This window comes from Entelurus aequoreus, linkage group LG06 (genome assembly GCF_033978785.1).
Source record: "Entelurus aequoreus isolate RoL-2023_Sb linkage group LG06, RoL_Eaeq_v1.1, whole genome shotgun sequence".
NCBI classification, from domain to species: domain Eukaryota; kingdom Metazoa; phylum Chordata; class Actinopteri; order Syngnathiformes; family Syngnathidae; genus Entelurus; species Entelurus aequoreus.
Genome location: NC_084736.1, coordinates 36,007,000 through 36,023,653, shown reverse-complemented (window position 1 = coordinate 36,023,653; position 16,654 = coordinate 36,007,000). Strand labels below are relative to the sequence as shown.

The 16,654-nt window shown below is 40.7% G+C and overlaps 1 protein-coding gene across 5 annotated transcripts in view; it reads left to right on the top strand.

Moving 5' to 3' along the window:
* Positions 1 to 3,337: 3,337 nt before the first annotated feature.
* Positions 3,338 to 16,654, top strand: part of LOC133652188 (STAM-binding protein-like A) — a 38,360-nt gene continuing 25,043 nt past the window's right edge. For all 5 annotated transcript variants that reach the window (XM_062050660.1, XM_062050659.1, XM_062050656.1 and 2 more), the window contains exons 1-4: positions 3,338 to 3,457; positions 6,418 to 6,642; positions 12,037 to 12,112; positions 13,324 to 13,419. In XM_062050660.1, the coding sequence (XP_061906644.1) occupies positions 6,440 to 6,642; positions 12,037 to 12,112; positions 13,324 to 13,419 (375 nt within the window). In that variant the 5' untranslated portion in view covers positions 3,338 to 3,457; positions 6,418 to 6,439. The remainder of the gene's footprint in view (positions 3,458 to 6,417; positions 6,643 to 12,036; positions 12,113 to 13,323; positions 13,420 to 16,654) is intronic.

The following is a 16,654-nucleotide window of genomic DNA, read 5'->3' as shown; positions in this document are numbered from 1 at the left end:
TGGGACTGAGGAGGTCTTCGAAGTATTCCCTCCACCGATCCACAACATCTGCAGTCAAGGTCAGCAGAACACCATCCTCACCATACACGGTGTTGACAGTGCACTGCTTCCCCTTCCTGAGGCGGCGGATGGTGGTCCAGAATCTCTTCGAAGCCGTCCGGAAGTTGTTTTCAATGGCATCCCGGAAGTCGTTTTCCATGGCTTCCCCGAACTCCTCCCATGTCCGAGTTTTTGCCTCCGCGACCGCTGAAGCCGCACACCGCTTGGCCTGTCGGTACCTGTCCGCTGCCTCAGGAGTCTTATGAGCCAAAAGAACCCGATAGGACTCCTTCAGCTTGACGGAATCCCTCACCGCCGATGTCCACCAACGGGTTCTAGGATTACCGCCACGACAGGCACAAACTACCTTGCGGCCACAGCTCCAATCAGCCGCCTCGACAATAGAGGTGCGGAACATGGTCCACTCGGACTCAATGTCCAGCAACTTCCTCGTGACATGTTCAAAGTTCTTCCGGAGGTGGGAATTGAAACTCTCTCTGACAGGAGACTCTGCCTCTGACTTTTCTTTATTTTTGGTTTAAAAATAACATACCTTTTCACCTGCATGTTGGGACCACAACAATGCATGTTCCCAAATTAGCTACCTGCTGCCACCTACTGATATGGAAGAGTATAACATGGTTAGTCTGCCGACACTCAACAACAACACATTATTTGCAGATTAAAATTACTGCTTTGCAAAAAAGATTTTTGGACTTACACTTACACAAACTTTAATGATCCACAAAGGAACATTTTCCACACAGTAGCTCAGTTACATACAGTGTTGGGTTAGTTACTGAAAACCAGTAACTAGTTACAGTTACTAGTTACTTTATTTCAAAAGTAACTCAGTTACTAACTCAGTTACTTACACCAAAAAGTAATGCGTTACTGTGAAAAGTAACTATTTAGTTACTTCTTTTTTTTAAAGCTCCCATTAATGCCCTTTTAGCCTTCATTTCAATACTGTTAATGCACTGGAGAATAATACAATCTGTTGATCAACTAGACATGCATTTGCGTCACTGAACTCTGCTAAGCAATGTGGTCTACATACAACACACAAAGACAAAGATATGTTTCAAAGGGCCAATTTATTTCAGGCCAGAACAAATTGACAAAACTATTTTTAAATAGCTGCAACATAACATACATAAGTAACAAACAGCATAATAACACTAACACTAACCACGTTAAACCCAGATTCCGAACTAACAAAGGTCTTAACTCATTCTCTTTCTATGCCACATCAATATGGAATGCACTCCCAACAGGTGTAAAATAAAGGGCATCTCTATCCTCCTTCAAAACCGCACTAAAAGAACACCTCCAGGCAACTAAATAAATAACTACAACCCTAAACTAACACCCTCCCTTCCACATAATACCTCTTCGGATTGAAAATAATCAAATGTAAACAATCAAATGTAGACACTTTTTCTTATACTTTCTGATCTCTCTCTCTGTGTCCACTACTTGCTGTACATATCCTACCAAGTCAGTCCTACACTGTTCCAATGTCCATTTCTCTGATGATGCAATTGTTGATGCTGATTGTTGATGACTGAAGTGTTGATACCAACCAAACCTAACACCCCCCCCCCCACACCCCCTCCATATCCCACACCCCGGATTGTAAATAATGTAAATAATTCAATGTATATACTCTGATGATTATCTTGTGTGATGACTGTATTATGATGTTAGTATATATTTGATAGTATATATCTGTATCATGAATCATTTTAAGGGGACCCCGACTTAAACAAGTTGAAAAACTTATTGGGGTGTTACCATTTAGTGGTCAATTGTACGGAATATGTACTGCACTGTGCAATCTACTAATAAAAGTTTCAATCAATCAATCAATCAACAACATAGCTGTAAACCTGGCTTCACCTAAGGAAGGCACACGTGACATACACAAAGCCTAACCAGGCAGATTTGAATTGTTGTTTTGGGCAGTAGACGGGATGTTTGATCCAAGACACAACTTACATTTAACTAAAATGTTCTTTTCTTTGTGCTCCACAAAAGAAAAGAAGTGAGAATATCTCATACTTGCCAACCCTCCCGAATTTCAGTGCCTCTCCCCGGGACAACCATTCTCCCCAATTTCTCTCGATTTCCAGCCGGACTTAAGGCACGCCCCCTCCAGGTCCGTGCGGACCTGAGTGAGGACAGCCTGTCGTCACGTCCGCTTGGCCAACCAAAAAGTAACCACAGAACACTATACCGTATAGTCGTATAGTGTTCTGTGGTTACTTTTTGGTTGGCCAACGGTTTACGTTGTGTTGCGCACCCTCCTCCCCTCCCTCCCCTTCCCACCCACACCCAGACACACACACACACACAGAGCGCAGAGGAAGAATCAGAAGCATGTCACAGCAGCGCTGCAATAACACACACGCAGATCCTCTGTTTCGAGCCGATACTACATCAAAAATAACGCAGTAACGCATCATGTAGTAACGGTAACTGAGTTACTGAATGTAAAAAATAACGCGTTAGATTACTAATGCGTTACTTTGTAACGCAATAGTCCCAACACTGGTTACATAGGATGGAAAGGATAAAGAGGGAAAGGATCGTGCACACAAGGGCACAAAAAGAGGGCGAAAACAAAAGGATTAAATTAGACTTAGAACGTACCAACTTTTAAGCCAAGTAGGTGAAATTAGATCATCTCCCACATCACACCAGACCATGTGTCACTGGTGTGCCGCGGCACATTGGTTGAAACACACTGCTTCATACAAACAGAGCGTTCTTTATGTGCACCGCGCCAAGACTGAAAAGAGCACGCCCACAACAACAACGTGATGACGTCGCACGATTGGGCAACGTCACATCCGCTTCCGCATTAACAATACACAAATACAAGAAAAGTATACTGTAAGGGTGCAATAAAAATAGAAAGCTTAACAATGTCTCAAAAACACAAGACACAAAAATTGCGTTTAGTTGAATACAACTACAAGTCCTATTTATAAACAGAAATGTAGCTGATTTTTCTGATATATTTGAGTTATTAATTTTCAAAAGCTTTATGAATACACATTATACTACTAGTCTTCTTTTGGAAAAAACTATCTTGCGGATTTTCCAGAAATAGTTTGTTTTTAATTTTGAATAGCCTTATTAAAAGTTGATGACACGCAGACGTCTACAAATATAACATTTACAGTAGAAGTCTAAAACAATATTCGTGTATTACTGTTTTCAATCAGTACTATTTCAAAATAGGTGTGTAATAATATTTCTATTCAACTAACCCACTTCCGCCCGCTGGCCTCACGTGACTGCGGAAGCCGGAAGTGGTTGTGATTGCGGAAGTGTTCTTTCCTCGAGTCCAACTTAAAGACGCTGCAATTCTTCTTTGTGCGACATCTTCCTTCATGTAGGAGCTGCCCGGGTAAGAAGGTTTCTGCTCCAAGAAGGAACGCGATGCTTCGTTGTGCGAGCTAACTGCGGCTAACGTAGAGCTACGGCAGGCGCACATTAAAGCGTGTTCAAGCCCACATTTCATCGTTAATCAGCTCATTTTAAAGCTGAATTACACTTTTACATGTTGAATTAGACGTTTGACTTTGTTCAATGACACACTTCAATGAGACATTTGGAGCACCATGACACGTCAATAAATGCGTCTCTAGTTATCATTACGTATATGTATTGTTGCATTTGAACAACTGTATTGTTGATAATAGAGGTAAATTATTGGTCGTTATCAATAGCGCTATTTCTATTGGTATTTGTATTGATCCATTTGTAGTGTAATAATGCTCATTGTCATTTCTGTATTATTATTTATTTCACTAACTGCTTCTTTGCTATCACTTTTACCATCATATTTGTACACATCGTATTTGCTGATGTTGTTCTATTGTTGTTGTTGTCTCTGTCTTATCCCCCTCTTGTCCCCACAATTTCCCCCTGTCTTCCTTTTTTTCCTCTTTCTATCCCCTCCTGCACCAAATAATAATATAAATACATTTAATAAAGTAAAATACAAATAAGACAACAAGAGAAGTATCCCACACTTCTCTGTTGTAAAGTAAATCTGAACAGCCGATACGGACATCTACATCAACTATATGATTTGCCTGAGAAGCTGGACAGGACAAAAAATAAATAGATGCGTTTCATACAATGTGCTCGTTAATGTTCTACATTATGTTCTTAAAACACTAATTTGTCCACACGGTTACGTCTTGCAAAACTCCTCATTTGTCCACAGACTCGGGATTTATTTTAGGTTGTTGTGAAAAACTGCAAACTATCTCAAAGCTGGGGATAGCATTTTAAAGACTTTGGAAATAAGAGAAAACAAAATAAGTAGGAGATGTCTCAAGGCAGCACGGTGGCACAAGGTAGTCCTGAGTTCAATCCCGGGCTCAGGATCTTTCTGTGGGGAGTTTGCATGTTCTCCCCGTGACTGCGTGGGTTCCCCCCCGGGTACTCCGACTTCCTCCCACCTCCAAAGACATGCACCTGGGGATAGGTTGATTGGCAACACTAAATTGGCCCTAGTGTGTGAATGTGAGTGTGAATGTTGTCTGTCTATCTGTGTTGGCCCTGTGATGAAGTGGCGACTTGTCCAGGGTGTACCCTGCCTTCTGCCCGAATGCAGCTGAGATAGGCTCCAGCACCCCCCGTGACCCCAAAAGGGACAAGCGGTAGAAAATGAATGGATGGATGTCTCAAAACCTCATCAGGAGTCCCATCAAAACCCCAAAATGGCAGAACCTTTTTTTTTTAAACCTTTTTTTGCTAAAATATCATACGGGGGGAGCCTTACACTAAATATAAAACAACTGTCTTGCTTCAACAGCCCAATACTGGTCTTTTTGTATATATTTGTAATGTAATATATGCTAATATAATATAATATATGTTATATACTGTATATATAATATGTAAGTATTACATATGTTATATATATATATTGCTACTATGGTACATTTTTAGTCTACCTTTTATTTTCGCCCTCTTTTTGTGCCCTTGTGTCCATTATCCTTTCATCCTTTGTAAGTGACTCCTGTGTGGAACTATTTCCCTTTCCATCATTTGTAAGTGACTCTTGTGTGGAACCATTTCCCTTTCCATTCTTTGTAAGTGACTCCTGTGTGGAACCAGTTTGTATAAGTCTAGTTTTGCAAGGTGACGTGAATGATTGTGATGGCCAGTTATTGTTTTTGAATCATTTATTTTGTTGTTTTGAATGATCCTAAAGAGACATTTTTTTACCTACATTTTGGAAAGTCATCTTCCAAATATAGTCACTTCCTTTTTGTTTGTCATCAATCATGAAATCAAGTTCAGTTACCTCAAAGAAATCACCTCATTCTTGAATGTATTGAGTGAATGAGTTGGGGTGTAGGCTGAGTGAATGGATGAAAATCACTTCATTCTTAAATGTATTGAGTGAATGAGTTGGGGGTGTAGGCTGAGTGAATGGATGAAAATCACTTCATTCTTAAATGTATTGACTGAATGAGTTGGGGGTGTAGGCTGAGTGAATGGATGAAAATCACTTCATTCTTGAATGTATTGAGTGAATGAGTTGGGGTGTAGGCTGAGTGAATGGATGAAGATCACTTAATTCTTGAATGTATTGACTGAATGAGTTGGGGGTGTAGGCTGAGTGAATGGATGAAAATCACTTCATTCTTGAATGTATTGAGTGAATGAGTTGGGGTGTAGGCTGAGTGAATGGATGAAAATCACTTCATTCTTAAATGTATTGACTGAATGAGTTGGGGGTGTAGGCTGAGTGAATGGATGAAAATCACTTCATTCTGGAATGTATTGAGTGAAAGAGTTGGGGGTGTAGGCTGAGTGAATGGATGAAAATCACTTCATTCTTGAATGTATTGAGTGAATGAGTTGGGGGTGTACGCCGAGTGAATGGATGAAAATCACTTCATTGTTGAATGTATTGAGTGAATGAGTTGGGAGTGTAGGCTGAGTGAATGGATGAAAATCACTTCATTCTTGAATGTATTGAGTGAATGAGTTGGGGGTGTAGGCCGAGTGAATGGATGAAAATCACTTCATTCTTGAATGTATTGAGTGAATGAGTTGGGGTGTAGGCTGAATGAATGGATGAAAATCACTTCATTCTTGAATGTATTGAGTGAATGAGTTGGGGTGTAGGCTGAGTGAAGGGATGAAAATCACTTCATTCTTGAATGTATTGAGTGAATGGATGAAAAAGGCCATTTAGCGTGAATAATAGTGCGTTAGTCTGATATGATCTGACCAGAGTGAAGTTTTCTGTGGATGTTCCTGGGGAGCGCCACAAAACAATGGAGGTCAGGACTGTTGACAAACATGTGAAGTGTAATCATATGATTAATGTCTCACCTTCAGTCTTCCACCTTGGAGTGCGGCCATGGCGGACCCCAATGACGTCAGTCTGCAGCCCGAGGAGCGAGTCCGCATCCTGACCAAGAAGGGCAGCTCAGTGGAGATCAACGAGCAGGTGCCCCCCCGACGCTACTTCCGCTCTGGCATGGAGATGATCCGCATGGCCCATGTCTACGCTGAAGAGGGCAACATCGAGCACGCCTTTGTCCTCTACAACAAGTACATCACGTGAGTTACTCACCTTAGTCCTCTGCAACACATACATCACCTTAGTCCTCTGCAACACATACATCACCTTAGTCCTCTGCAAGACATACATCACCTTAGTCCTCTACAACACATACATCACCTTAGTCCTCTGCAACACATACATCACCTTAGTCCTCTGCAACACATACATCACCTTAGTCCTCTGCAACACATACATCACCTTAGTCCTCTGCAAGACATACATCACCTTAGTCCTCTACAACACATACATCACCTTAGTCCTCTACAACACATACATCACCTTAGTCCTCTGCAACACATACATCACCTTAGTCCTCTGCAACACATACATCACCTTAGTCCTCTACAACACATACATCACCTTAGTCCTCTACAACAGTGGACCGATTGGTACCGGACCGCACAAGAAATAAAAATAAAAAAAATTGTTTTTATTTATTTATTTTATTTTTTTAAATGTATTAAATCAACATAAAAAGCACAATATATGCATTATATATCAATATAGATCAATACAGTCTGCAGGGATACAGTCCGTAAGCACACATGATTGTATTTCTTTATGACAAAAAAATAAAATACCATTAACCCCCCCAAAAAGGTTGGGGACCACTGTTGTAGAGCAGTGGTCCCCAACCTTTTTGTAGCTGCGGACCGGTCAACGCTTGAAAATTTGTCCCGGGGGGGGGGGTTATGGGTATGATATTTTTATTTTTTTGTCATAAAAAAATGCAATCCTGTGTGCTTACGGACTGAATCCCTGCAGACTGTATTGCTCTATATTGATATAATAATGTAGGAACCAGAAATATTAATAACAGAAAGAAACAACCCTTTTGTGCGAATGAGTGTGAATGAGTGTAAATGGGGGAGGGAGGTTTTTTGGGTTGGTGGACTAATTGTAAGTGTATCTTGTGTTTTTTTATGTTGATTTAATAAAAAAAAAAATATATATATATATATTTTTTTTTAAATTTATTTCTTGTGCGGCCCGGTACCAATCGATCCACGGACCGGTACCGAGCCGCGGCCCGGTGGTTGGGGACCACTGCTCTACAACACATGCATCACCTTAGTCCTCTACAACACATGCATCACCTTAGTCCTCTAAATAAATAAATAAATGATAATAATAATAATAATAATAATGGATTAGATTTATATAGCGCTTTTCTAGACACTCAAAGCGCTTCACAGAGAAGTGAGAACCCATCATTCATTTTTACAACTCATTCATTCATCATTCATTCTCCGGTGTGAGCGGCACCGGGGGCAAGGGTGAAGTGTCCTGCCCAAGGACACAACGGCAGCGATTTTTGGATGGTAAGAGGCGGGGAGCGAACCTGCAACCCTCAGGTTTCTGGCAAGGCCGCTCTACCCACTACGCCAAGCCGCCCCCAAATGATAAATGATAAATGGGTTATACTTGTATAGCGCTTTTCTACCTTCAAGGTACTCAAAGCTCTTTGACAGTATTTCCACATTTACCCATTCACACACACATTCACACACTGATGGCGGGAGCTGCCATGCAAGGCGCTAACCAGCAGCCATCAGAGGCAAAGGGTGAAGTGTCTTGTCCAAGGACACAACGGACGTGACTAGGAAGGTAGAAGGTGAACCCCAGTAACCAGCAACACTCCGATTGCTGGCACAGCCACTCTACCAACTTCGCCACGCCGTCTCCAACACATGCATCATCTTAGTCCTCTACAACAGTGGTCCATAAAAAAACATAAAAAACACAAGATACACTTACAATTAGTGCACCAACCCAAAAAACCTCCCTCCCCCATTTACACTCATTCGCACTCATTCGCACAAAAGGGTTGGTTCTTTCTGTTATTAATATTTCTGGTTCCTACATTATATATCAACATAGATCAATACAGTCTGCAGGGATACAGTCCGTAAGCAAGCATGATTGTATTTTTTTATGACACAAAAAAACAAAAATACCATACCCATAACCCCCCCCACCCCCCCGTTCCGTGGGACAAATTTTCAAGCGTTGACCGGTCCGCAGTTACAAAAAGGTTGGGGACCACTGCTCTACAACACATACATCACGTTAGTCCTCTACAACTCATGCATCACCTTAGTCCTCTACAACACATGCATCATCTTAGTCATAGTCCTCTACAACAGTGGTCCCCAACTTTTTTGTAACTGCGGGGGGGGAATAAGAAATAAAATACAAACTTTTTTTTTGTCATTTATGTTGATTTAATAAAAATAAAAAAAATATATATATTTTTTTTAAATTTTTTAATTGTGCGGCCCGGTACCAATCGATCCATGGACCGGGCCGTGGCCCGGTGGTTGGGGGTTGGGGACCAACACATACATCACCTTAGTCTTCTACAACATATGCATCACCTTAGTCCTCTACAACAGTGGTACCGGTCCGCACAAGGATTAAAAAATAAATAAAAATAAAAATATTTTATTTTTTATTAAATCAACATAAAAAACACAAGATACACTTACAATTAGTGCATCAACCCAAAAAACCTCCCTCCCCCATTTACACTCATTCACACTCATTAGCACAAAAGGGTTGTTTCTTTCTGTTATTAATATTTCTGGTTCCTACATTATATATCAATGTAGATCAATTCAGCCCGTAAGCACACATGATTGTATTTTTTTATGACAAAAAACAAAAAAATCATCTTAGTCCTCAGTGGCATACTTGCCAACCCTCCCGAATTTTCCGGGAGACTCCCGAATTTCAGTGCCTCTCCCGAAAATCTCCCGGGACAACCATTCTCCCGAATTTCTTCCGATTTCCAGCCGGACTTAAGTCACGCCCCCTCCAGGTCCGTGCGGACCTGAGTGAGAACAGCCTGTCGTCACGTCCGCTTGGTCAACCAAAAAGTAACCATAGAACACTATACCATATAGTGTTCTGTGGTTAGTTTTTGGTTGGCCAACAGTTTACGTTGTATTGCGCACCCTGACGGCAAGTGTGGGAGTCTTATTTTTTGTTTTTTTCAAACCCTTTACTTATAAAATTCAACATTTACATACTATCAAAAAAATAATAATTAAAACAAGTACAAAACAGCGCCAGGGGGTTTGTAAACTCAATAAAGCAACTAAAGAAGAATGCAATATATATATATATATATATATATATATATATATATATATATATATATATATATATATATATATATATATATATATATATATATATATATATATATATATTGTAGCGGTTGATTTAAGGACATAATTCACCACACCTGTTATTTATCTTTGTCATCATCATTCACTGTACTGTTCTGTTGTGCACATGACAATGTTGTTCTTTGTGTGTTGTTAAGAGCGAGTAATTCGGCGCGGCCCCTTTAAGTGGCCGTCAGTACATTCTCACAAAGGTGGGGGTTTGTTGTTCCCGCGATATTTGAGTGTTGTGATGAAAGCGTTCATTCTTGCTTGTGCTTTTCTTGAATAAACGACGCACACGTTTTTGTGTGTCAACTATATTTCAAGTTGTCTAGCCTTCACGCTACGAGCACAACAATATATACATATATATGTAACAAAATGTAAAGCCATAGGCTCACACAAGTTCTGTAAATAATCCAAATTTGGAGCACAGCATCATCGTTTTCACAGCTTTTTGGTTGTTAGAGGTAGTAAGTGTTTTAATGTAGAGTTTTAAATCTTTTTTAAAGGCACAAAAAACAGGTCGGGTATTGAGAAACTTACATTTATGAATATAAAACTTAGCCAATAGTATAATGAGGTTGCAAAGGTAAAATTCCTTTTAAAAATGTTTTTCATATAGTGTAAATCCAAATATCACATCTTTAAAACAAAGCACAAATTTGTCATGGGCAAGTGTGGGAGTCGGTTCTGAAGTATGAAGTAAAGAGACGTAACTTCATCACCTCGCCTGGTTATTGACTCCAACCCAGAATATTACACTGCTCCTTCAAAGGCTGTGCTACTGGCTGCAAAGCATTGCACTTTCAAATACAACAATGAGTAGAGAGGAGTGTTATGTGTGTATATGTGTAAATAAATGAACACTGAAATTCAAGTATTTAATTTATTTATATGTATATATATATATATATATATATATATATATATATATATATATATATATATATATATATATATATATATATATATATATATATATATATATATATATATATATATATATATATATATATATATATATATATATATATATATATATATATATATATATATATATATATATATATATATATATATATATATATAACTTAAAGTCAAGTATTTATTTTATTTATATATATATATAAGAAATACTTGAATTTCAGTGAATTCTAGCTATAAATATACTCCTCCCCCTTGACCCCGGCCCCGTCCACCCCGACCCCGCCCACCTCAAAACCCCCCCAATATATATCATTACAGTCTGCAGGGATACAGTCCGTAAGCACACATGATTGTATTTCTTTATGACACATGCATCACCTTAGTCCTCTACAACACATGCATCACCTTAGTCCTCTACAACAGTGGTTCTCAAATGGGGGTACGCGTACCCCTGGGGGTACTTGAAGGTATGCCAAGGGGTACGTGAGATTTGTTTTAAATGTCTGTCAAAAAGAACTGTGAAAAGAAATGCAACAATGCAATATTCAGTGTTGACAGCTTTTTTGTGGACATTTTCCATAAATATTGATGTTAAAGATTTTTGTTTTTGTGAAGAAATGTTTAGAATTAAGTTCATGAATCCAGATGGATCTGTATTACAATCCCCAAAGAGGGCAGTTTAAGTTGATGATTACTTCTATGTGCAGAAATCTTTATTTATAATTGAATCAGTTGTTTTTTTTTTCAACAAGTTTTTAGTTATTTTTTAATCTTTTTTTCCAAATAGTTCAAGAAAGACCACAACAAATGAGCAATATTTTGCCCTGTTATACAATTTAATAAATCAGAAACTGATGACATAGTGCTGTATTTTACTTCTTTATCTCTTTTTTTCAACCAAAAATGCTTTGCTCTGATTAGGGGGTACTTGAATTAAAAAAAATGTTTACAGGGGGTACATCACTGAAAAAAGGTTGAGAACCACTGCTCTACAACACATGTATCACCTTAGTCCTCTACAACACATGCATCACCTTAGTCCTCTACAACACATACATCACCTTAGTGCTCTACAACACATGCATCACCTTAGTCCTCTACAACACATGCATCACCTTAGTCCTCTACAACACATGCATCACCTTAGTCCTCTACAACACATGCATCACCTTAGTCCTCTACAACACATACATCACCTTAGTCCTCTACAACACATACATCAGGTGAGTCACATGCCTCCCTGACTGTGTCCCACATCACATGAAGAACCTTTGTCTTGTCCTCAAGTCTCTTCATAGAAAAACTGCCCAGACATCGGGACTACAAGACGGCCAACATCCCTGAGAAGAAAGACACACTGAAGGTAAGAAGGACACAATCTCCTCTAACATGCTGAAGGTACACCTGACATGTCTCACTTGCACACCTCCTCTAACACACAGAAGGTACACCTGACATGTCTCACCTGCACACCTCCTCTAACACAGTGTTTTTCAACCTTTTTTGAGCCAAGGCACATTTGTTGCGTTGAAAAAATCTGGAGGCACACCACCACCAGAAATCATTAAAAAAACGAAACTCAGTTGACAGTAAAAAGTTGTTGTCACAATTGTTGGATATGACTTTAAACCATAACCAAGCATGTATCAATATAGGTCTTGTCTCAAAGTAGGTGTACTGTATCAATATAGGTCTTGTCTCAAAGTAGGTGTACTGTAACAATATAGGTCTTGTCTCAAAGTAGGTGTACTGTCACCACCTGTCACATCACTCCCTGACTTATTTTGAGTTTTTCGCTGTTTTCCTGTGTGTAGTGTTTTACTTCATGTCTTGCGCTCCTATTTTGGTGGCCTCTTTCTATTTTTTGGTATTTTCCTGTAGCAGTTTCATGTCTTCCTTTGAGCAATATTTCCCGCATCTACTTTGTTTTAGCAATCGAGAATATTTCAGTTGTTTTTAACCTTCTTTGTTGGGACATTGTTGATTGTCATGTCATGTTCGGATGTACATTGTGCACGCCGTCTTTGCTCCACAGTAAGTCTTTGCTGTTGTCCAGCATTCTGTTTTTGTTTACTTTGTAGCCAGTTCAGTTTTAGTTTCGTTCTACATAGCCTTACCGAAGCTTCAATGCCTTTTCTTAGGGGCACTCACCTTTTGTTTATTTTTGGTTTAAGCATTAGACACCTTTTTACCTGCACGCTGCCTCCCGCTGTTTCCCACATCTACAAAGCAATGAGCTACCGGCTGCCACCTACTGATATTGAAGAGTATTACACGGTTACTCTGCCGAGCTCTAGACAGCACCGACACTCAACAACAACACATCATTTGCAGACTATAATTACTGGTTTGCAAAAAATATTTTTAACCCAAATAGGTGAAATTAGATCATCTCCCACGGCACACCAGACTGTATCTCATGGCACGCCACGGCACAGTGGTTGAAAAACACTGCTCTAACACACTGAAGATACACTTGAGATGTCTCACCTGCACACCTCCTCTAACACATTGAAGGTACACCTGAGATGTCTCACCTGCACACCTCCTCTAAAACCTGTCCTTCTTCTACAGAAACTGAAGGACGTGGCTTTCCCTCAGGCCGAGATCTTGAAGAAAGCTCTGACCAAGAGATTTGAACAAGAGTATGCACAGTACCTGGTCAAGAAGGTAAACTTCTTGGTCACAGTCCAGGAACTGGGAGGGAGGTCCCACCACAAGACTTGATGAGTGTCCTTAGACACACCTTGCACCTTCACCTAGGGCTGGACCACTTCTGACTTCCACTTCCAAATGCTCACTAACACAGATTTAGACACACCTGTGCAATAATAATTCTGTTTAATCAGCACCTTGATATGACACAGCTGTGAGGTGGGAGGTACTAAAGAAGAAATGCTCACTAACACAGATTAGACACACCTGTGAGGTGGGAGGGATTAAAAAATAAATGCTCACTAACACAGATTAGACCCACCTGTGAGGTGGAAGGGACTAAAGAAGAAATGCTCACTAACACAGTTTAGACCCACCTGTGAGGTGGGAGGGACTAAATAAGAAATACTAAATAAATGATAAATGGGTTATACTTGTATAGCGCTTTTCTACCTTCAAGGTACTCAAAGCGCTTTGACAGTATATCCACATTCACCCATTCACACACACATTCACACACTGATGGCGGGAGCTGCCATGCAAGGCGCTAACCAGCAGCCATCAGGAGCAAAGGTGAAGTGTCTTGCCCAAGGACACAACGGACGTGACTAGGAATGTAGAAGGTGGGGATTGAACCCCAGTAACCAGCAAACTTCCGATTGCTGGCACAGCCACTCTACCAACTTCGCCACGCCGTTCCCAAGACTGATTAGCCACACCTGTGAGGTGGGAGGGACTAAAGAAATGCTCCCTAACAGATTTAGACACACCTGTGAGGTGGGAGGGACTAAAGAAGAAATGCTCACTAACACAGTTTAGACCCACCTGTGAGGTGGGAGGGACTAAAGAAGAAATGTTTACTAACAATGATTAGACACACCTGTGAGGTGGGAGGGACTAAAGGAGAAATACTCACTAACACAGATTAGACACACCTGTGATATGGGAGGGACTAAAGTAGAAATGCCCACTAACAGATTTCGACACACCTGTGAGGTAGGAGGGACTAAAGAACTCGTTAACACAGATTAGACCCACCTGTGAGGTGGGAGGGACTAAAGAAGAAATGCCCACTAACAAATTTAGGCACACCTGTGAGGTGGGAGGGACTAAAGAACTCGTAAACACAGATTAGACCCACCTGTGAGATAGGAGGGACTAAAGAAGAAATATTCACTAACAGATTTAGACCCACCTGTGAGGTGGGAGGGACTAAAGAAGAAATACTCACTAACACATATTAGACACACCTGTGAGGTGGGAGGGACTAAAGAAGAAATGCCCACTAACAGATTTAGACACACCTGTGAGGTGGGAGGGACTAAATAATTTGTTAACACAGATTAGACCCACCTGTGAGGTGGGGGGGACTATAGAAGAAATGCTCACTAACACAGATTAGACCCACCTGTGCGGTGGGAGGGACTAAAGAAGAAATGCTCACTAACACAGTTTAGACACACCTGTGAGGCGGGAGGGACTACAGTAGAAATGCTTACTAACACAGTTTTAGACACACCTGTGAGGTGGGAGGGACTAAAGAAGAAATGCTCACTAACACAGTTTAGACACACCTGTGAGGCGGGAGGGACTAAAGAAGAAATGCTCACTAACACAGATTATATACACCTGTGAGGTGGGAGTGACTAAAGAATAAAGGCTCACTAAAACAGATTTAGGCACACCTGTGAGGTGGGAGGGACTAAAGAAGAAATGCTCACTAACAGATTAGACACACCTTTGAGGCGGGAGTGACTAAAGAATAAAGGCTCACTAAAACAGATTTAGACACACCTGTGAGGTGGGAGGAACTAAAGAACTCGTAAACACAGATTAGACCCACCTGTGAGGTGGGAGGGACTAAAGAAGAAATGCTCACTAACACAGTTTAGACACACCTGTGAGGTGGGAGGGACTAAGGAAGAAATGCTCACTAACACTGATTAGACACACTTGTGAGGTGGGAGGAACTAAAGAAGAAATGCCCACTAAAAGATTTAGACACACCTGTGAGGTGGGAAGGGACTAAAGAAGAAATGCTCACTAACACAGATTAGACACACCTGTGAGGTAGGAGGAACTAAAGAACTCGTTAACACAGATTAGACCCACCTGTGAGGTGGGAGGGACTAAAGAAGAAGTGCCCTCTAACAGATTTAGACACACCTGTGAGGTGGGAGGGACTAAAGAAGAAATGTTCACTAACACAGATTAGACACACCTGTATGGTAGGAGGGACTAAAGAATAAATGCTCACTAACACAGATTAGACACACCTGTGAGGTGGGAGGGACTAAAGAAGAAATGCTCACTAACACAGTTTAGACACACCTGTGAGGTGGGAGTGACTAAAGAATAAAGGCTCACTAAAACAGATTTAGACACACCTGTGAGGTGGGAAGGACTAAAGAACTCGTTAACACAGATTAGACCCACCTGTGAGGTGGGAGGGACTAAAGAAGAAATGCTCACTAACACAGGTTAGACCCACCTGTGAGGTGGGAGGGACTAAAGAAGAAATGCTCACTAACACAGTTTAGACACACCTGTGAGGTGGGAGGCACTACAGAAGAAATGCTTACTAACACAGATTAGACACACCTGTGAGGTGGGAAGGGACTAAAGAAGAAATGCTCACTAATACAGAGTAGACACACCCGTGAAGTGGGAGGGACTAAAGAATACAGGCTCACTAAAACAGATTTAGACACACCTGTGAGGTGGGAGGGACTAAAGAAGAAATGCTCACTAACACAGATTAAACACACCTGTGAGGTGGGAGGGACTACAGAAGAAATGCTTACTAACACAGATTTAGAGACACCTTTGAGGTGGGAGGGACTAAAGGACAAATGCTCACTAACACAGATTTAGACACACCTGTGAGGTGGGAGGGACTAAAGAAGAAATGCTCACTAACACAGATTAAACACACCTGTGAGGTGGGAGGGACTACAGAAGAAATGCTTACTAACACAGATTTAGAGACACCTTTGAGGTGGGAGGGACTAAAGGACAAATGCTCACTAACACAGATTTAGACACACCTGTGAGGTGGGAGGGACTAAAGAACTCGTAAACACAGCTTAGACACACCTGTGAGGTGGGAAGGACTAAAGAAGAAATGCTCACTAACACAGATTAAACACACCTGTGAGGTGGGAGGGACTACAGAAGAAATGCTCACTAACACAGATTTAGACACACCTGTGAGGTGGGAGGGACTAAAGAACTCGTAAACACAGCTTAG